Below are 22,570 nucleotides of genomic sequence, written 5' to 3' on the forward strand. Positions count from 1 at the left end.
AAAAATGCAGCCCCTGTCAAAATCGTTTCGACACCTTTTCATATTTGCGGGTTAGGGTCGGGTGCAGGCCTCCGATTTCCACTTTATCACATATAGTCGGGCGGTTGCAGATAAGTTATTAGCATTTGGGGGTGCGGGTGAACAAACAGCTGAACCACACACAACCAGCGAGCGTACCCTTTTCATTTAACCACACCCTTTGAGCTATGACGCCGTTTCTCTTCTGCGTAAACGGAAGTGAACAATGAACATTTCCACGTTAGCGGTTTTTATTGTTATTTAGACGATTATTAACACCATGGAACTCAAACTATGATACATTTAACCGCACAGCATCACATACTTAGCCCATGTAGTCTTTAATTCGCGTTGGATAGAGGACTTGGTTGATGTATGTTATCTAGCTAGGTAACGCTAGTTAGCTGCTAACTTTAGCTAACAATGGCTAACTGTATGGTTTTTCACACTCAAATAGCCTCCATCATGGAGGTGCTAGCGAATGCAGCCGTGGCAGAGATTTGTAAACTCGTAGACGACGACTATGCAGAGTTTCGTTTGGAAATAACTCAAAGCCAGAAAGAAAACAGGGGATTGCGGAGGAAACTACAGCTACTGGAACTGAAGGTGGCACGGGAGCGCATACTACCCAGTCGTCCCAGCAGTGTCAAGATCCTTGACCGATACAGAAGCATAGCAAGAGGTAAAGTTACGTTTCCTGTCGCAGCTCATATATAGTTTAGTGCCAGTCTCCCCTTTCCTCTCTGCACACGTGTTTATATGTGTTACCCAGAATTGGGTCTTGGCCAGTTTTTGAATAGTGTGCAGTAATTCCTCTGATTTACTTATCTTGTGCAAAGACATCATATTCTAGCCAGATACTTGATTTACTGCATTTCCTATTATTTACACAATGAAAACAATATGATGCATGGAACATCATACATCAATCGATAAATAGTATATTAAGAAGTTATGAGAAGTTACCTTACATCCTTGCCACATCTTATCAAAACTGTCAATAGTGTACAATATACCAATTAGCATTGACAGTAGCTAACCAGTACCTCTTTTCCCCCAATCACACTCTCAGGTGAAGGACATCTCACTGGAGGCCACAGGAGTGTTGTGAAGCCAACAGGACAAAATAGATGGAGAGATGACCAACCAATCACTGTTGATGAGGGGAGAGGAACCTCAACCCAGCATGTTATTGTGATAGAGGTTAGTGTCATAGTGTTGCATAAAAAATTAGTTACTTTGTAAATCAAATGTGGCCAGTTTATTTCAGAAAGGCTCCCCTCAGCTATTCACTTGTTTACATGGACATCCTTATTTATCTGCCATAGGGGAGCTTGTGAGACTTCCCAATGACATTGTTATCAAATTATTAAGGGTCAGTAGCCTACATTGGGTGTACAATTTTCAATTACAGCATTATTTAATCTGCAGTTATTCTTCTGCTATTTATTCTGTTGCCAATAATATTTACACTGAACAAAAATATAAATGCAACACAAACTGTTAGTCCCATGTTTCATGAGCTGAAATAAATTATCCCTGAAATTTCTCTCAAATTTTGGGCACATATTTGTGTAGATCCCTGTTAGTAAGCATTTCTCTTTTGCCAAGGTAATCCATCCACTTGACAGGTATGGCATATTGAAATAAATTCATTAGGTCCTAATCTATGGATTTCACGACTGGAAATACAGATCTGGTCACAGATACCTCCAAAAAAAATGGGCCTCAGGATCTCATGACAAAATCTTTGTGCATTCAAATTGCCATCAATAAAATGCAATTGGTGTTCGTTGTCCGTAGATTATGCCTGCCCATACCATAACCCCACCATGGGGCACTTTGTTTACAACATTGACAGCAAACCGCTCACCTCACGACGCCATACACATGGTCTGCGGTTGTGAGGCTGGTTGGACGTACTGCCAAATTCTCTAAAACAACGTTGGAGATGGTTTATGGTAGAGAAATTAACATTTAATTCTCTGGCAACAGCTCTGGTGGACATTCCTGCAGTCAGCATGCCAATTGCCTACTCCCTCAAACCTTGAGTCATCTGTGCCATTGTGTGACAACTGCACATTTTAGTGGCCTTTTATTGTCCCCGGCACAAGGTGAACCCGTGCAATGACACCTGTCAAGAGGATGGACTATTTTGGCAAAGGGGAAATGCTCACTAACAGGGATGTAAACACATTTGTGCACCACATTTGAGAGAGATAAGCTTTGTGTGTGTATGGAACATTTCTGGGATCTTTTATTTCAGCTCATGGAACATAGGACCACCACTTTCCATGTTGCTTTTATATTTTTGTTCAGTGTGTATATCAGTACACTCAAAACAACCTATTACAAAAATTATATTCAATCAAATAAGCCACATGTAGCAAATAAGGCATAGCAATTTTTGTTAACCAAATTCGACACATTGAACTCCAAATAAAAACTCCACACTTAGTGAACAAAAAAAAGAAACGCCACCTGCTGGAGAAGATATTGTATGCCCCTCTTCCTCTCTACTTCAAGTCGCCATGAAGCCGTCAGATACATTGTAGGAGGCACTATTTGTCAAGCAATCATTAGTGTGTTTTTGTTTGACCCACGCAAATGTGGCTGAAAAAGGAACTAAGTTTGCGATATTTCAAAGGTACAAAATGTAAAGTGATGTGAGACGTCTTTAATTGTACACGTGTTATGTTTCCAGTTTGAGTGTGTGATATGGGGTTATATAAAAGTTTATTTTGACATTCATACAGACAAACTTTTATAAACAATAGCAGCTATTTGGACACTGCCATGTTGATCTGGGCCTTGTGGTTGGAAAACCACTACAGTGCCTGACTTTTGGCTGTGGCAGATGCACCTCCCGATTTCACTCCTCGACTTACATCTAGTGGGTTTCTTACCACTCAAACAAGCCCATTGTTGCCTAATGCACCATGAAAGTTGTACTTTCTTGTTCCTCGTTTTGTAGGTTAATAATTTGCATTGTGAAATTCATAAAACGCAGTCATATAAGACATAAATGTGTTTCCGAGTGAATTTAGTTACCATATACCGGTTTTCAACTTATTTGACAGTCAAGAAGCACAAAGCCGAAAAGTTAGAACTGTTTAATTAGAACTACAACTCCCACCAGCTGTACAAGTCTTTGTCTTTCAACAGTTTGCCGGTCTACACATTTTTTTGTTGTTGCCTTTTTAAAAAGTACTGGCTGGCAACGTTCAGTAAAAAGGTTCAAGTGTAATCTAATATAAAATACATAAAACTGACAGTAACTACAGGGTTTTATTGTCCTGCGAGTCCTCAACTCGCACAAGCATGCTAACAAGGCTGCTCAGTTGTAGTTCAAATGAGACTAACTTTCGCCAATGTGTCTTACTTCTTGAGCGTCAAATGTTTTCGGGTTTGATCAAATGAATACCATTTTATTAATCTTAGGACTGCGTTTTCATGAATTTGATATAAGCTTGAAGCCCGTTCAAAAACCATATGGGACTGGAAACAGGAAGTAGGCAGGACTATCATAATAACCTCTCTTCTTGTGTCAGTCTGCAGATGCTGCAGGTCCTGGGGTCAAGCTGGAAAGGTCTGAAGGAGAGGAGGACCCACAACACAGCAGCGACAACCAGACTGGAGTGCCCCCTGTAGCCACGGAGGACCTCACCACCACCCCAGTGCAGCCCAGGAGCCGACGCAGCATCATGGAGGTCAGTGGAGCGCCGAACACCGTCCTCAAGTCAGAGACGGATACAAAGACTTTAACGGTGCTGGAGCGACTGGACTGTCCTCCTCTCCCCCGCTCAGAGTATTTACTTCACGGTAACCTGAGCCCGAGGTCGGTTCTGTCCCACCGGGACTCAGGTGACGCGTTACAGACTGGCAATGATCCATCCTGTTCATATGTTACAGAGACAGAGATGATACCTGGTGACATGCCTGTGGGTCTAGATAAACAGACTAATCAAATGAGAGGGAACTGGAACCGGTGCAGTAGTAGTGTATACTCTGAAGGGTGCCTAGATAAGAACGGGGAGGGTCTGGTCGTAGATGAGATGACTGTGAAAGTGGAGGGCGATGCTCCTCTGACATGGAATCCAGACAAAACTCACTTAGGAGAACGACACTCACAGGGCAACACCGGTGAATTCTTAGACTACAGGGAAAGCTTAGAGACAAATCTAAATGTTGCTACCTACTCCCCTTTACACATGTTAAGGGAATGCGACCCAGTGTCCAAGTTGATGGGGCCTTCTGATTTGCATGGCCGCGTCCTTTTTGATCAGGTATTGAACTCAAACGACAGGGCTAGAGCCCAGGCTCAGGGAGGGGCCGCAACGTCAGGCAATGGTAAAGCGAAACGGTTCCTCTGCATGTTCTGTAACAAAGGCTTCAGCTGCATCCAGAAGGTGGAGATGCACCAGAGGGTCCACACAGGGGAGAAACCCTTCAGCTGTACCCAGTGTCATATGCGCTTCGCTGAGGCTGGAAACATGAAGAGGCACCAGAGGGTCCACACAGGGGAGAAACCTTTCAGCTGCCACCTTTGCCGGGCCAGTTTCTCCCACTCATTCAACCTGAAAAGGCACCAGAGGGTCCACACAGGGGAGAACCCTACAGCGGCCCCCAGTGTGGGAAGAGGTTCTCCCACCAGCACCAGCTGAAGATGCACCTGAAGCTCCACATGGGAGAGAGGCCCTTTGCCTGTACGCACTGCGGGAAGAGGTTCTCAGAGGTGATACCTCAGGATACACCAGCAGAAAAACCATCCCACTCGATAGCTTCTGACGTTTAGATCAAACCCTGCATTAAAGACAAAGTATAATTTTCATTGTTGTCAACAGAAAATATCCAGATACATTTGGAATAACAAGAGTAGCAGATTTCAATGTTCAATATTTCTGAGTAGAATATTGCATCCAGACATTGTGATAAGGAATATACACTGAGTGTACAAAACATGAAACACCTGCTCTTTCCATGACAGACTGACCAGGTGAATCCAAGTGAAAACTACGATCCTTTATTAATATCACTTGTTAAAATCATTTCAATCAGTGTAGATGAAGAGGAGGAGACATGTTAAAGAAGGATTTTTAAGCCTTGAGACAATTGAGACATGGATTGTGCATGTGGGCCATTCAGAGGGTGAACGGGTACGACAAAAGATTTAAGTGACTTTGAACGGGGTATAGTCGTATGTACCAGGTGCACCGCATTGAGTGTGTCAAGAACTGCAACGCTGCTGGGTACGACAAAAGATGCTCAACAGTTTTATGCTAAACAGTTTCCTGTATATGGGAAGCATTGGAGTCAACATGGGCCAGCGTCCCTGTGGAACGCTTGACACCTTTTAGACTCCATTCCCCGACTAATTGAGGCTGTTCTGAGGGCAAAATGGGGGGCGGTGCAACTCTATATTACGAAGGTGTTCCTAATGTTTTGTACACTTCATGTATATGCCTAAAAAGTCTGTTACATAGTGTTTTTACAGTGTAGCCTATATGATGTTCAGTTTCATTACTTCCATTCAACTACTTAATTTGAATAAGTTCATGCGGACACGTGTATGTGTGGTTTTCATGTGGTGTATTTAAAACTTCTTTGTTTAATAAACACAAAATGGGACTTTTCATTAAGACTTTCATTGAAACTCTTTAGTATACATCTGATTTCTCCATATACCGACAGCAGTTATAACCAATATACACTTACTAAATATACCTACACATACTCACACACTAACAAGCACGTCAAAATTGTTTAGTCTGGTTTGTCTGACTTATCATAGCTGACTCAGTTACCCACAACATATTTATGTACACCATGATGGGTTTAACAACAATGTAGTCATTCTGTAACTACAGTATAGGACTCAAACGTAGTGGGGATGGGTAAACACTCCATGTTGAAAGTGTGTTTATCTGTGTGTGCGTGTGTATGTACCTGAGGGAGTCTGTCTGTGTAATTTGTATCACCTCTCTCTTCCAGGAGAAGGAGGATCTGGGGAACCCTGAGGGGACCATGTTCATGGAGGACAACCAGACTACACCTCCTCCTGAACCCACAGAGGAACCAGCTGAGCAGCACAGGACCACACACAGTCTCCCTGAGGTGAGTCCACTGTAAACTACTGTCTGAATGGTATTAGATCAGGTCCCGTATTCACAAAGCCTCTCCATAGCAGGTCGCTCATATCATATTTCTTGATCCAACATCCTCTCACTGTATCTCTTAGTCAGTAGACATGGAGGATGGGATGCCTGATCTGCTGCTAGTCAAAGAGGAGGCAGTAGAAGACAGACCAGAGAGCATTGACCTGCTGAGTGGACTAAAGATGGGTGGGCAAGGTAAGGGAGAAATACATATAGCACATTGTCTTCCGCCAGGTGGTGTCACTCCTACGAGAAGCTAGTTCCTCATAGTACCAGTTTCAATCCAAGTACCAATCCCATTTAGCAAACTCCAGAAAGTGCTGTGGTCAGATGACATGAAAATAGAGCTCTTTGGCCACGCACACCAGCGGTGGGTTTGGTGTCGAAAAGCAGAAGCATATGATGGTGGATCTTTGATGTTATGGGGGTATTTAGCTTCCTTTGGTCCTGGGGCCCCTGTTAAGGTCAACGGCATCATGAACCTTAAGAAGTTCCAGGACATTTTTGCCAAAAACCTTGTTGCCTCTGCCAGGATCTGTAAGTGGATCTTCCAGCAAGACAATAACCTCAAGCACACATGAAAATCCACAAAGAAATGGTTAATCGACATTTTGCAGTGGCCATTTCAGTCTCCGGACTTCAACCCGATTGAAAACTTGTGGTTTGAATTGAAGAGGGCAGTCCATAAGCACAGATGAAGGATATCAAGGATCTGGAAAGATTATGCATGGAGGAATGGTCTAAGATCATTCCCAATGTGTTCTCCAATCTCATAAAACATTTTGGAAAAAATCTCTGTCGTTATCCTCGCAAGGGGAGGGTGCTGGAGTATTGAAAACGGGTGCCAATAACTTTGACACCTAGAATATTTTTTTTAATTACTTGTAAACAAAGTAATTTGAGCATATAATATAGCTCAGTATTTTTTATTATATAGTATTTTTTGCTTATATTTATAAAGGGTGCCAATAATGAGGTGACTGTACTTATTATAACATAATATTGGATATTCACAACAACAAAAAAATTCATTCAAGGTTTATAACAAGATGTCCATTCAATAGTACATGACATCAGAAAAACAATAGCATAGCAACGGACGCTTTGGTTCGTAATGAACCAAAGCGTCCGTTGCTATGCTATTGTAGGCCGGTCAAACATTTTCAAGTTCGAGCAACAGTCCAAGCAACGGAAGCTAGAACTCATGGAATCCCATTTGGCATGACATGTTCACCCATACAATAATTGTTTTCTTTTGTGGTTTAATAAAATGTCAATTCAATAATGATTTACAGCAGAAAAACATCTCTACCATATGGCTCAAATGTAAGACGATTTACTCATAATTTAGCATAATTAGAGTGAATAGAATGCCATCACGGCTATGGTCAAAAAGTAGTCACTGCTAATAGATATACCTCAATGTGAATAGTGATGCGCCTGGCTATTCTTTTTACTTCATTCATAAAATGAAATCAACACAACTTATGTTTACATACAAAAAGACGCATTATAATGTATGAACTTGACCAGGTAATTGACTTAATCTCCATATGTAGGGTAATTTTTTTAACCTCTTCCTGCAGGTGGTTGGCTGGAGGCTAACAGAGGAGACTGGGTGGCCATCTTGGATTCCCAAACTCAGACGGGTGCAGCCAAGGGCCCAGGGGACAACATCACTGAGCAGGCCAGGACCAGAGGCAACATAGTGGAGGATAGTGGATGGGACAGCGTCCTCAACTCTGGGCTGGTGAACAACAATGTTAACCACAACCAGAAACAGACAGTGGAACACAAAACAACATACGAACTTAGTCTCCATGACAACAGACTAGCTGAGACCAGGGCGAGGTGTAGATTTGGTTCACGGGGACAGAGAGGTATCCGTATGCAGCTGGAGAGAACAGACACAGACTCGGCTAGTGATGCGCCGTCCTGCTCCTTTAGTTGTGATTCAGAGAGACTGATGGCGCCTCAGGTTACCCCCCTAACAGGTGCTGCCTTCAGCCTGCCTTCTATAGGATCTATCAACTGGAATATGGACCCTGCGACAACACAGACACTTCCTGGCCTTCATCCTCCTCACACTCTCCTAATGTTAAACCAGACCTCAGGCAATAGTGCCTCAACACTAAATGGCTACACAAGCCCATTGACAAATGACAGTAGTAGTATTAATGCTGTCAGTCGATCTGGTGGAAAAGAGAAGCGCTTCCCGTGTCCTTTCTGTGGGAAAGCCTTCAGTTTCCCTAAACAGGTGCAGATCCACCAGAGGGTCCACACAGGGGTAAAACCCTTCAGCTGTACCCAGTGTCACATGTGCTTCGCTCAAACTGGTGACCTGAAGAGGCACCAGAGGGTTCACACAGGGGAGAAACCCTACAGCTGCCCCCAGTGTGAGAAGAGGTTCTCGCGCAAGCACCAGCTGAATAGGCACCTGAAGGTTCATACGGGAGAGAGGCCATTCGCCTGTACGCAATGCAGGAAGAGGTTCTCAGAGAGGAGCAACCTCAGGATACACCAGCAGAAAGACCATTCCACTCTGACATAGAAAGGAACCATATCACCCGATACCTTCTGAGATTTAGATCAAACCCTGCATTAAAGAGAAAGAATAATTGTCATTGTTGTCAGCGGAAAAGATCCACATGCATTTGGAATGACAGATTTCAGTGTTGAATATTGCATCCAGACATTGTGATATACACTGAGTGTACAAAACATTAAGAACACCTTCCAAATATTTATTTGCACCCCCCCATTTTGCCCTCAGAACAGCCTCAATACGTAGGGGCATGGACTCTACAAGGTGTCGAAAGCGTTCCACAGGGATGCTGGCCCATATTGACTCCAATGCTTCCCACAGTTGTCAAATTGTCTATGTTCTTTGGCTGGTGGACCATTCTTGACACATATGGGAAACTGTTGAGCGTGAAAAACCCAGTAGCATTGCAGTTCTTGATAAACTGTTGCGGCCGGCACCTACTACGATACCCCGTTCAAAAGCACTTAAATCTTTTGTCTTGCCCATTCACCCTCTGAATGGCCCACATACACGATCCATGACTCAACTGTCTCAAGGCTAAAAATCCTCCTTTAACCAGTCTCCTCCCATTCATCTACGCTGATTGAAGTGACAACAATAAGAGATCATATTTCTGTCATGGAAAGAGCAGGTGTTCATAATGTTTTGTACAGTGTATAAGTCATTTATACACTGAACAAAAATATAAAACGCAACATGCAACAATTTCAAAGATTTTACTGAGTTACTGAAATCAGTCAATTGAAGTAAATTAATTAGGCCCTAATCTATGGATTTCACATGACTGGGCAGGGGTGCAGCCATGGAGGGACCTTGGAGGGCATAGGCCCAGCCAGTCATAATTAGTTTTTCCACACAAAAGGGCTTTATTACATACAGAAATACTCCTCAGCACACCCTCAGACTATCCCGCAGGTGAAGAAGCCGGATGTCGAGGTCCTGGGCTAGCATGGCTACACGTGGTCTGCGGTTGTGAGGCCGGTTGGACGTACTGCCAAATCCTCTAAAACGGAGGAGGCAGCTTATAATAGAGAAATGAACATTCAATTATCTGGCAACAGCTCTGGTGGATATTTCTGCAGTCAGCATGCCAATTGCACGCTCCCTCAACTTGAGACATCTGTGACAGTGTTGTGACAAAACTGCACATTTTAGAGTGGCCTTTTATTGGCCCCAGCACAAGGTGCACCTGTGTAATGATCATGCTGTTTAATCAGTTTCTTGATTATCTTGGCTAAGGAGAAATGCTCACTAACAGGGACGTAAACAAATGTATGCACAGAATGAGAGAAATAAGCTTTTTGTGTGTATGGAAAATCTCTGGGATATTTTATTTCAGCTCATGAGATATGGGACCAACACTTTACATGTTGCGTTTATATTTGTGTTCAGTGTACATAAACTCAGCAAAAAAAAAGTTTATTTTTCAGGACCCTGTCTTCCAAAGATATTTAGATTTTTATGAATTAACTTCACAGATCTTCATTGTGAAGGGTTTAATAAACACTGTTTCCCATGCTTGTTCAATGAACCATTAACAATGAATGAACATGCACCTGTTGAACGGTCGTTAAGACACTAACAGCTTACAGACGGTAGGCAATTAAGGTCACAGTTATGAAAACTTAGGACACTAAAAAGAGGCCTTTCTACTGACACTGAAAAACAAAAGAAAGATGCCCAGGGTCCCTGCTCATCTGCATGAACGTGCCTTAGGCATGCTGCAAGGAGGCATGAGGACTGCAGATGTGGCCAGGGCAATAAATTGCATTGTCCGTACTGCGAGACGCCTAAGACAGCGCTACAGGGAGACAGGACGGACAGCTGATCGTCCTCGCAATGGCAGACTACGTGTAACAACACCTGCACAGGATCGGAACATCACACCTGCGGGACAGGTACAGGATGGCAACAACTGCCTGAGTTACACCAGGAATGCACAATCCCTCCACCAGTGCTCAGACTGTCCGCAATAGGCTGAGAGATGCTCGACAGCGCTTGTAGGCCTATTGTAAGGCAGGTCCTCACCAGACATCACCGGCAACAACGTCGCCTATGGGCACAAACCCACCGTCGCTGGACCAGACAGGACTGGCAAAAAGTGCTCTTCACTGACGAGTCGCGGTTTTGTCTCACCAGGGGTGATGGTCGGATTCGCGTTTATCGTCGAAGGAATGAGCGTTACATCGAGGCCTGTACTCTGGAGCGGGATCGAGGTGGAGGGTCCGTCATGGTCTGGGGCGGTGTGTCACAGCATCATTGGACTGAGCTTGTTGCCATTGCAGGCAATCTCAACGCTGTGCGTGACAAGGAAGACATCCTCCTCCCTCCCTTCCTGCAGGCTCATCCTGACATGACCCTCCAGCATGACAATGCCACCAGCCATACTGCTCGTTCTGTGCGTGATTTCCTGCAAGACAGGAATGTCAGTGTTCTGCCATGGCCAGCGAAGAGCCCGGATCTCAATCCCATTGAGCACGTCTGAGATCTTTTGGATCGGAGGGTGGGGGCTAGGGCCATTCCCCCCAGAAATGTCCGGGAACTTGCAGGTGCCTTGGTTGGAAGAGTGGGGTAACATCTCACAGCAAGAACTGGCAAATCTGGTGCAGTCCATGAGGAGATGCACTGCAGTACTTAATGCAGCTGGTGGCCACACCAGATACTGACTTACTTTTGATTTTGACCCCCCCTTTGTTCAGGAACACACTATTCCATTTCTGTTTGTCACATGTCTGTGGAACTTGTTCAGTTTGTCTCAGTTGTTGAATCTTATGTTCATACAAATATTTACACATGTTAAGTTTGCTGAAAATAAACACAGTGTGACAATGCCACCAGCCATACTGCTCATTCTGTGCGTGATTTCCTGCAAGACAGGAATGTCAGTGTTCTGCCATGGCCAGCGAAGAGCCCGGATGACAGATGTTTCTTTTTTTGCTGAGTTTATGATGTTCACAAATGCCTGTTACATTACTTCCATTCAACTAATTTTATCCCCATGACACTTTTAATGAGAAAATGTTTATCAATGTCATGCAGATGTTTAGTTGAGATGTGTATTTGTGGTTTTCATATGGTGTATTTAACACTTAGTGTTTAATAAACACAAAATGCTGTTTGAAGTAAATGCCTATAAAGTAGCTTCAGGTCTTGTGATGACTGAGGTGAAATATTAAACATGAACTAAAGTGCACCTGTATTTGATATTGCAGACTGACTGGTCTCTACAAACTGGGCCAGAGTATACGACCTGTTTACTTCTGTTTAGGAGGGTAGTTAACCAAAGGTTAATGAGGGGTATGTGGTTAACGTGTCATTTGAAACAGGCTTGTAAATACCCGTGTTCATATTTACCTTAGAGGGGATGTAGATGGAATAAAGTACTTATTTTATTATATTCTACTCTGTTCTCGCTAACACACTGTTCTTCCTAAAGAAGTCTGCTCCTCCGAGCTTGAAAGATACTGATCACGAATAGATTTGATATGCAACGTAATAAGCCTTCCCGTAGTTCAAAAAACAATGCGCGTCACCTTTTCATTTAGCCACACCCTTTGAGTTATGACGCCAACCAATAAGATCCTTTCTCTTAAGTGTAAACGGAAGTGAACAGTGACCAACAATAATTTCCACGTTAGTGCTTTTGTTGTTATTTAGACGTTTATTAACACCATGTTGGAACTCAAAATATGACAAATTTAACAGCACAGCATCACATACTTACCCCATGTAGACTTTAATTCGCGTTGGAGACTGGACTTGGTTGATCGATGTTATCTAGGTAAGGCTAGGTAGCTAGCTGCTAACAATCATGGCTAACTGTATGGTTTTTCACACTCAAATAGCCTCCATCATGGAGGTTCTAGCGAATGCAGCCGTGGCAGAGATCTGTAAACTCGTAGACGACGACTATGAGGTGTTTCGTTTGGACATAACTCAAAGCCAGAAAGAAAACAGGGCATTGGGGAGGAAACTACAGCTATTGGAACTGAAGCTGGCACGGGAGCGCGTCCTCGCCTGTCGTCCTAGTTGTGACAAGATCGTCGACCAACACGGAGGAATGTCAAGAGGTACATGTTGAAGGAGGCGGAGGCTGCGTCGCCTTTCATATATAGGTCAGTGCCTGTCGCCCGGTTCCCATCTGCACACGTGTTCAGATGTGTTACCCAGAATTGGGTTTTGGTCAGTTTTTGGATAAAAAGTAATAAGTCCCCTGATTCCCCTGATTAATTAGACACAAAATCATATTCTAACTAGATTCTTGATTTACTGATTTTCCTATTATTTAGTCAATGAAAACAAGATGCATAGAACATAATACCTCGATCAATAAACAGTATATCAAGAAATTGAGAAGTATTAGCTTACATCCTTGCCAATTCTAGACCGTGTAAATAAATATACAGCTGAGCACTGACAGTACCTAACCTAACCACCTCTTTTCCCCGAATGACTCTCTTAGGTGAAAGACATCTCACTGGAGGCCACAGGATCTCTGTGAAGCCAGCGGGACACAATACATGGAGAGATGACCAACCAATCACTGTTGATGAGGGGAGTGGAACCTCAACCCAGCATGTTATCATGATAGAGGTTAGTGTAATTGTGTTGCATAAAAAATTACAGTTATTTTGTAAATCAAATGTGACCAGTTTATTTCAGAAAGGCTCCCCTCAGCTATTAACTTGTTTACATGTACATCCTAATTTATCTGCCATAGCCACCTGAGAGTCAACAAAAAAAGGTTACAAAGAAACAAATGTGAACAAATATTTGTATAGATTTAAAAAAATATATATGTGCACTGTAGTGGCCATTAGGACTCAGTTGGTAGTAAATATGAACAGAGGACTTTTATTAACAAGCTCTTATTTAATCTGGAAAGAACATATGAATACTCACCAAACTATTCTTGAGAGTATAAACAGCTATTAGAAACAATTTGATTTTAATTGCACACACTTACCATAAAATGTGCTTGTTGTGATGATAGCCATTTTGAAGAACCAAAAAAGACAGAATTATGAATGTGACACCCCCACACGTGATATCATTGAAATTCCCAGAATGTCCTCTCAAATGTACAACAGGACCTGACACAGTGGCATGTATGGCCTTAGATCAAAAACTAATGTCCATTAGAGAGGGCAAAACATGAATTGCTGAGTCTCAGGAGGATATGGGTGCTTGTGAGACTTCCCTACGACGTTGTTATCCAATTCAACTCATGTACCACCTCTCTACTTGTGTCAGTCTGCAGATGCAGAGGCTGCAGGTCCTGGAGGATCGTCTCTGGTCAAGCAGGAGAGGACTGAAGGAGAGGAGGACCCACAACACAGCAGAGACATCCAGACTGGAGCAGCGTCTAGAGCGCCCCCTGTAGCCACGAAGGACCTCGCCGCCCAGCCCAGGATCCGACACAGCATCACGGAGGTCAGTGGAACGCAGAACGCCGTCCTCAAGTCAGAGACCGACACAGAGACTTTAACTGTAACACAAAGGCTCTTACACACAGCATCAGACCCAGAGAGACTGGGCTGTCCTCCTGCTTCTGGCTCAGAGTATTTACCGGTATTTCACCAGAGCCAGGAGACTGTTAATTCCCTTGGAGATGGTGATACGTTACACACTGGTGGTTATCTGTCTTGTTCTTACGGTACAGAGATGGACCCTGGCAACATGCCCTTGGGTTTAGAGACACAGACTGATCTGTCTAAAGGGGACTGGAACCAGTACAGTAGTAGTGTATACTCTGAAGGGTGCCTAGATAATAAAGGGGAGGGTCTCGTCGTAGATAAAGTGACTGTGAAAGTGGAGGGCGACGTTCTACCCACATGGAATGCAGATAGTCACCTAGGAAACAGACACTTAGATTACAGGGAAAGCTTGGAGACAAATCCAGATGTGTGCACTTCCGATTTACACAGTCCCCTTTTCGATCAGGTATTGAACTCAAACGACAGGGCTAGAGCCCAGACTCAGGGTGGGGGAGCAACATCAGGCAGTAATAAAGAGAAACGGTTCCTCTGCATGTTCTGTAACAAAGGCTTCAGCTGTCTTCAGAGGGTGGAGATCCACCAGAGGTTTCACACAGGGGAGAAACCCTTCAGCTGTACCCAGTGTCACATGCGCTTCGCCCAGGCTGGTGACCTGAAGAGGCACCAGAGGGTCCACACAGGGGAGAAACCATTTGGCTGCCACCTGTGCCGGGCCAGTTTCTCACACTCGTCTAACCTGAAGAGGCACCTGAAGGTCCACACAGGAGAGAGGCTGTACACACTCCGGAAAGAGGTTCTCAGAGAAGAGCTACCTCAGGATACACCAGCACAAAAAGCATTCACTCGATAACATAGATAGTATCCATTCTACTCGATAGCTTCTGACATTTACATCAAACCCTGCATTAAAGACAATTTTGAATAACAAGAGTAACAGATCTCAGTGTAGAATATTCCTGGGTAGAATATTGCATCCAGACATGGTGTGATATGTATAAGCCTAAAAAGTCTGTTACATATTGCGTTTGTACCGTGTAGGCTATATGATGTTCACAAATGCCTATTTCATTACTTCCATTTGACTACTCTTTTTTTCCAATACACTTTTCAATGAGAATATGATTGCAGTTTAAGTTAATGCAGATTTTTTGTTGATGCGTGTATGTGTGGTTTTCATAGTATATTTAGTACTTCTTTCTGTTTAATAAACACATGGGATTTTTCATTGACTCTCTTTAGTATACATCACTTCTGATCTCACCCTATTCCAAATATACCTACACATACCCACATGCTAACAAACCTCTACTGTACATGTCATAATAGTTCAGTCATGTTTGTCTTTTGATGACTTTTTGTCTTATCATAGCTGACTCCTATTTACCCACAACATCATATTTATGTCCACCATGATGGGTTTAACAACAATTAAGTCATTCTGTAACTACTCTATAGGACTCAAACATAGTGGGGATGGGTAAATGTTGAAAGTGTTTTATCTGTGTGTGCGTGTGTAACACAGGAGGCTGGTGAGAGGACGGCTCATAATGGCTGGAATGAAGTCAATGGAATGGTATCAACCACACCCATGTGTTTGATTCCATTCCATTTACTCCATTGCAGCCATTACTATAGCCTCCTCAATTCAGGTGCCACCAGCCGCCTCTGATGTGTACGTACCTGAGGGAGTGTATGTCTGTGTAATCTGTATCACCTCTCTCTTCCAGGAGGAGGGTCCAGAGGTACTTTTGGTGAAGGAGGAGGGTCTGGAGGTGCTGTGGTGAAGGAGGAGGGGTGTGGGGAGGGTCTGGGGAACCCTGAGGGGACCATGGTCATGGAGGACAACCAGACTACACCTCCTCCTGAACCCACAGAGAAGCCAGCTGAGCAGCACAGGACCACACACAGTCTCACTGAGGTGAGTTCACTGAACTACTGTCTGAATGGTATTTGGTCAAGGCCCTTATCCACAGTGTCTAGAGTAGATCATAATGAATACCTCTATATAGACAGGTGGGGACCTGATCCTAGATCCAGCTGTTTGCTTAGAAATTCTAGGGAAAATAAGGAGGCCTGCGTCTTGTGACCGTAGCGTACGTGTAGGTATGTACGGCAGGACCAAATTGGAAAGATTGGTAGGAGCAAGCCCATTTAATGCTTTGTAGATTAGCAGTAAAACCTTGAAATCAGCCCTAGCCTTAACAGGAAGACAAATTTGGGGGTTTAGTCAAGATTCTAGCAGCCATGTTTAGCACTAACTGAAGTTTTTTATCTGGGTAGCCGGAAAGTAGAGCATTGCAGTAGTCTAATCTAGAAGTGACAAAAGCATGGCTACATTTTTCTGCATCATTTTTGGACAGAAAGTTTCGGATTTTTGCAATGTTACGTAGATGGAAAAAAGACGTCCTTGAAACAGTCTTGATATGTTCGTCAAAAGAGAGATCAGGGTCCAGAGTAACGCCGAGGTCCTTCACAGTTTTATTTGAGATGACTGTACAACCATCAAGATTAATTGTCAGATCCAACAGAAGATCTCTTTGTTTCTTGGGACCTAGAACTATCATCTCTGTTTTGTCCGAGTTTAAAAGTAAAACATGTGCCGCCATCAACTTCTTTGTCTGAAACACAGGCTTCCAGGGAGGGCAATTTTGGGGCTTCACCATGTTTCATCGAAATGTACAGCTGTGTATTGTCTGCATAGCAGTGAAAGTTAGCATTATGTTTCCAAATGACATCACCAAGAGGTAAAATATATAGTGAAAACAATAGTGGTCCAAAAACGGAACCTTGAGGAACACCAAAATTTACATTTGATTTTTCCGAGGACAAACCATTCACAGAGACAAACTAATATCTTTCCGACAGATAAGATATAAACCAGGCCAGAACTTGTCCGTGTAGACCAATTTGGGTTTCCATAAAGAATGTGGTGATCGATGGTATCAAAAGCAGCACTAAGGTCTAGGAGCACGAGGGCAGATGCAGAGCCTTGGTCTGACGCCATTAAAAGGTAATTTACCAACGTCACGAGTGCAGTCTCAGTGTTATGATGTTGTCTAAAACCAGACTGAAGTGTTTCGTATTGTTTGTCTTCAGAAAGGCAAAGAGTTGCAGCGCAACAGCTTTTTCGAATTTTTTTGAGAGGAATGGGAGATTCAATATAGGCCGATAGTTTATATTTTCTGGGTCAAGGTTTGGTTTTTTCAAGAGAGGCCAGATTACTGCCACTTTAATGAGTTTGGTACACACCCGGTGGATTGGGAGACGTTTATTATGTTCAACATAGGAGGGCCAAGCACAGGAAGCAGCTCTTTCAGTAGTTTAGTTGGAATATGGTCCAGTATGCATTTTGAAGGTTTAGAGGCCATGGCTATTTTCATCAATGTGTCAAGAGATATAGTATTAAACAAACTTGAGTGTCTCCCTTGATCCTAGGTCCTGGCAGTGTTGTGCAGACTCAGGACAACTGAGCTTTGGAGAAATACGCAGATTTAAAGATGAGTCCGTAGTTTGATTTCTAATGGTCATGATCTTTTCGTCAATGAAGTTCATGAATTTATCACTACTGAAGTGAAAGCCATCCAATTATAACCCTGTTACACGAGTCAGAAGACTTTCAGTTTGGTGTAGCGCCATTTCTGTTCAAATTTTCTGGAAGCTTGCTTCAGGGCTCGGGTATTTTCTGTATACCAGGGAGCTAGTTTCTTTCAACAAATGTTTTTTGTTTTTAGGGGTGCGACTGCATCTATAGTATTACGCAAGGTTACATTTAGTTCCTTGGTTAGGTGGTTAACTGATTTTTGGGTAGGTGGAGAGAGTCTGGAAGGGCATCAAGGAATCTTTGGGTTGTCCGAGAAGTTAAAGTATGACTTTTAATGGTCCTTGGTTGGGGTTTGAACAGATTATATGCTGCGATTGCAAATGTAATAAAATGGTGGTCTGATAGTCCATGATTATAAGGAAAAACATTAAGATCCACAATATTTATTCCACAGGACAAACTAGGTCCAGAGTGACTGTGGCAGTGAGTAGGTCCGGAGACATGTTGGACAAACCCAACTGAGTCGATGATGGCTCTGAAAGCCTTTTGGAGTGGGTCTGTGGACTATTCCATGTGAATATTAAAGTTACCAAAAATTTGAATATTATCTGCCATGACTACAAGGCCCAATAGGAATTCTTGAAACTCAGTGAGGAATGATGTATACGGCCCAAGAGGCCTGTAAACAGTAGCTATAAAAAGTGATTGAGTCAATAAGTATTCAACCCCTTAGTTAGGGCAAGCCTAAATAAGTTCAGGAATAAAACTGTGTTTAACAGATCACATAAGTTGCATGGACTCATTCCATGTTCAATAATAATGGTTAACATGATTTTTCAAGGACTACCCCATCTCTGTACCCCAAACATACAATTATCTGTAAGATTTCTCAATCGAGTAGTGAATTTCAGCACAGATTGAACCACAAAAGACCAGGGAGATTTTTCAATACCTCGCAAAGAACGGCAACGATTGGTAGATGTGTACAAATAAATAAAAAATGACTCAACATCCCTTTGAGCATGGTAAAGTTTTGAATTAGGCTTTGGATGGTGTATAAATCCCAGTCACTACAAAGATACAGGCGTCAGAGAGGAAGGAAACTGCTCAGGGATTTCACCATGAGGCTGATGGGGATTTTAAAACAGTTACAGAGTTTAATGGTTGTGATATGAGAGAACTGAGGATGGATCAACAACATTGTAAATTACTCCACAATACTAACCTAAATGACAAGTTGAAAAGAAGGAAACCTGAACAGAATAAAAATATTCCAAAACATGCATCCTGTTTGCAACAAGGCAAACAATGTGGCAAAGAAATTAACTTAATGTCCTGAATACAAAGTGTTATGTTTGGGGAAAATCCAACATTACACATCACTGAGAACCACTGTTCAAGCATGGTGGTGGCTGCATCGTGTTATGGTTAGGCTTGTCATCGGCAAGGATTAGGGATTTTTTTTATAGGTTAAGACTAGGGGGCGCAGTTTTCGCTTTTGGCTAAAAAGGCGTACCCCATTTGAAACTGCCTATTTCTCAGCCCCCGAAACGAGAATATGCATATAATAGTCAGATTAGGATAGAAAACACTGAAGTTTCCAAAACTGTAAACATTTTGTCTGTGAGTTAAACAGAACTGATATTGCAGGCTAAAACCTGAGGAAAATCCAACCAGGAAGTGGCCCTGTTCTTGAGACCTCTCTGTTCCCATGCATACCTATTGCCCATGTTTGGGATGAGTTGGACCGCCGAGTGAAGGAAAAGCAGTGCTCAGCATACATGGGAACTCCTTCAAGACTGTTGGAAAAGCATTCCTCATGAAGCTTGTTGAGAGAATGCCAAGAGTATGCAAAGCTGTCATCGAGGCAAAGGGTGGTTACTTTGAAGAATCTCAAATATAAAATAGATTTACATTTGTTCAACACTTTTTTGGTTACCAAATGATTCTGTGTGTTATTTCATAGTTTTGATCTCTTCACTATTATTCTACAATGTAGAAAATAGTAAAAATAAAATAAAAACTTAAATGAGTAGGTGTGTCCAAACTTTTGACTGGTTCTGTATATATACCACTATCCCCAACACACCCCAGCACCCCTTCCCACTACTTTGGCCCCAATAGATCCTACACCAGGCCGTCGGCCTGGGAGGCTGGAAATCCATCTCTCAAAACCCACTGTAGTTTTTATGCACTTAAATCTCTGATACCCAAAAACATCTCTGCTGCTGCTACTACCAATTCAATCTTCTGGGATTTCATTTCCATCTGTGCGGTACAATTAATGACCATAGCAAAAAAACGCCAAGAAGCCAACCTTACTAAAGCACACATAGCTTGGGTCACTCTACTGGCCTACTACTCACAGGGATCCTCTCAGGCTCCCTCACCCTTAGCCCAACATCCTTTACTTTCCTCACTTCCTCAGAATGACACTTTCTGCACTGCTGTCACCCTGGCAACCTCAACTTGTCTCACTCGCACAGGACATTTATGATCCCCAGCAACATGGCCACCCCCACAATTGACACACTCTACTTTTTCCAATTAAACTACACACTCTTTTGTCCCATCCCCTCCTGCACACTTCTCACACCTCGGAATCGCCCCACTACATACTGCTGCAACATGACCATAAACTTGACACGTGAAACACGGTACTGGGTTCGCAACAAATTCTCTCATGGGATAACTTATATACCCTAGCATGACTTTATCCGGAAAACACACAGAATCAAAACTCTGAACAACAGACAGGGTCTCCTCAGTCCCGCGCTCACCACCAAACGACGTGCATCACAGACAACAGGGATCCCCGACTTCAGTTGATCCACCTTAACACTCAACCCCACCACAGTTATCACTCCTTTCAATGGCGCTGTGCTCCGGAGACTAAAGCAACACTCCACCACTCTCCTTCCTGGCTCCCCCTCCACTCAGTACTTTTGTTAAACAGAAAACTCAAACATATGGCAGCAGACCCACAAGGTCTGCCATGAGAGGTGACTGTATAGTTCCCTTAAGGAAAAGCACCTTTAGTCAATCTGCTTTCTCTGTGAGAGCTTCCCATGTTTGGAATACACTGCCATCAGACACACACAACTGCACCACCTGTCACACTTTCACAAGAAACATGAAGACATGGCTAAAGGCCAATCAGACTTGTGAACAAAATCCCTAGTTGTTTATTGCCGCTTTCCATGTTGTCTGTAGCTTGTGAGGTGTGGAAACACTTTGTTGCTTTTATGGATTTTGTCTTGTTGCTTTTTGTGCTATGTTGCTCTGTCTGCAAGCTACGTCTTGCTTGTCCTATGTTGCTCTGCGTGTGCTCACTGCTCATTGATTGTCTGTATTGTTATTGTAATTGTTTTTAATAACCTGCCCAGGGACTGCGGTCGAAAATTAGAGAGCGGTGAGAGGAGACTGAGAGGTGACTGTATAGTTCAAACCGGCACTTTTACTGAAACGTTGATTACTGTGCACTGTCCCTATAAAAATAAACTCAAACACCTCTTTCATCCCGACTCTCGAAACATGCATCGCCCTCTCCCTCTAAACAGCAGACACACAAAAACAAATCTGGAAACTTTGACCGAATTGACAGAAACCAACTCCTTCTTCAACCAGCCTGATACCACAAACGAATCGGCCAAAAGGCATGGATCCACTTTCTCCACGAATCGTACTCCCACTGGGCCAGTGTAATCTATGGCATTTTCCTGATCATTGGGGTGAGGCTTGGAAGCCTTCACCTGACGACCCAGGTTATTTCTCCTCACTTTTGTCAGGATCAATTTCAAGTTATCTTTTTGTCGACTACTCAGGGTCTTCAGACGCATAACATGCATTTTTCTCTCCTGTACTTGACCCAAAGGATAAAGTACTCTGCTTGTATGTCGCAGTCGGTTCGGGTTTGCTGCACCTCACGCCATTCTTTCTGCTTCGATTCTTCTTGCCATCCACCCTCTTCCTCACCGGGTCCTCCGACATGATGATTTCAGGAAAGTCTACAGGTTGCATGCACACATACCATTTGAGATGCAAAAATACCACCGGAGACGCAAGCGCATGCGCTGTGGAATTCGCAGACCACGTGGCATCAACGTGCATAATCTGCAGCATTAGTGGATACTGTAGGTGAAAATTCATGACTATGGTTGATTTTCCAGTCTCTAGACTGTTCTCCCAGAACACAGAAAACAGAGTTAATGAATAGACATGTGTAAGCAGAACAAAGGCTGAGCTCAGGTGAATGGACAGAGCTGGATAAACAAAGAGTTAACCATTGGACACGTAAAAACAGAACGTAAGCAGAAATCATGGGAGTGTACAGACTGGGTCAACATGAAGTTATTCACTAGACATGTAAAAACAGAACTTAAGCAGAAAATGTGTACCTTAATTAATAGGCACCAAAAGCCATGTATCTGTAATAAGAACCTGTTTGTACTAATCAAGTATTATTAGAAAAGCACTTATATTAGGAAAGTATATATGCAATAAATGTATTCTTTTTTGTATTAACACTAGCACCGCCACCATTATAATCTAAACTGAGCAGATGTGGGCGTTAACAAGCAAGAATTGGGACAAAAAGATAATGGTGGCGAGAGGCCAAGGGGTGTTAATCATCTACATAGAGGGGAGTGACCATGTGTGTTATCTGAAGGTGGAAACCTATAAAGCCTGAGGTATGTATCAAGAAAAATCTGTTGTTACATGGAATTGCTTGGCTTCTGTTACTTTGTAATAAAGTCTATTTGAATTTACAAGTTCTGGTATCTGAGAAATATTTGATTCAATATTTCCACAA

General features: G+C 43.0%; 1 protein-coding gene across 1 annotated transcript; it reads left to right on the forward strand.

The window, feature by feature from the left end:
- Positions 1-211: 211 nt before the first annotated feature.
- LOC120052934 lies at positions 212-8,946 on the forward strand. Its single transcript, XM_039000171.1, has 6 exons — positions 212-700; positions 1,091-1,221; positions 3,570-3,728; positions 6,010-6,132; positions 6,257-6,368; positions 7,760-8,946. The coding sequence occupies exons 1-6, from the start codon at positions 442-444 to the stop codon at positions 8,722-8,724; spliced, it is 1,749 nt and encodes a 582-aa protein (XP_038856099.1). The 5' UTR covers positions 212-441; the 3' UTR covers positions 8,725-8,946.
- The last annotated feature ends 13,624 nt before the right edge of the window (positions 8,947-22,570 follow it).

The sequence above is a fragment of the Salvelinus namaycush genome, chromosome 8 (assembly GCF_016432855.1).
Source record: "Salvelinus namaycush isolate Seneca chromosome 8, SaNama_1.0, whole genome shotgun sequence".
NCBI classification, from domain to species: domain Eukaryota; kingdom Metazoa; phylum Chordata; class Actinopteri; order Salmoniformes; family Salmonidae; genus Salvelinus; species Salvelinus namaycush.

Coding starts and splice junctions, on each gene's coding strand:
- LOC120052934 (XM_039000171.1), top strand. CDS start 442: ATGGCTAACTGTATGGTTTTTCACACTCAAATAGCCTCCATCATGGAG. Junction 1,222..3,569: donor AGCATGTTATTGTGATAGAG/GTTAGTGTCATA, acceptor TTCTTGTGTCAG/TCTGCAGATGCTGCAGGTCC. Junction 3,729..6,009: donor GCCGACGCAGCATCATGGAG/GTCAGTGGAGCG, acceptor TCTCTCTTCCAG/GAGAAGGAGGATCTGGGGAA.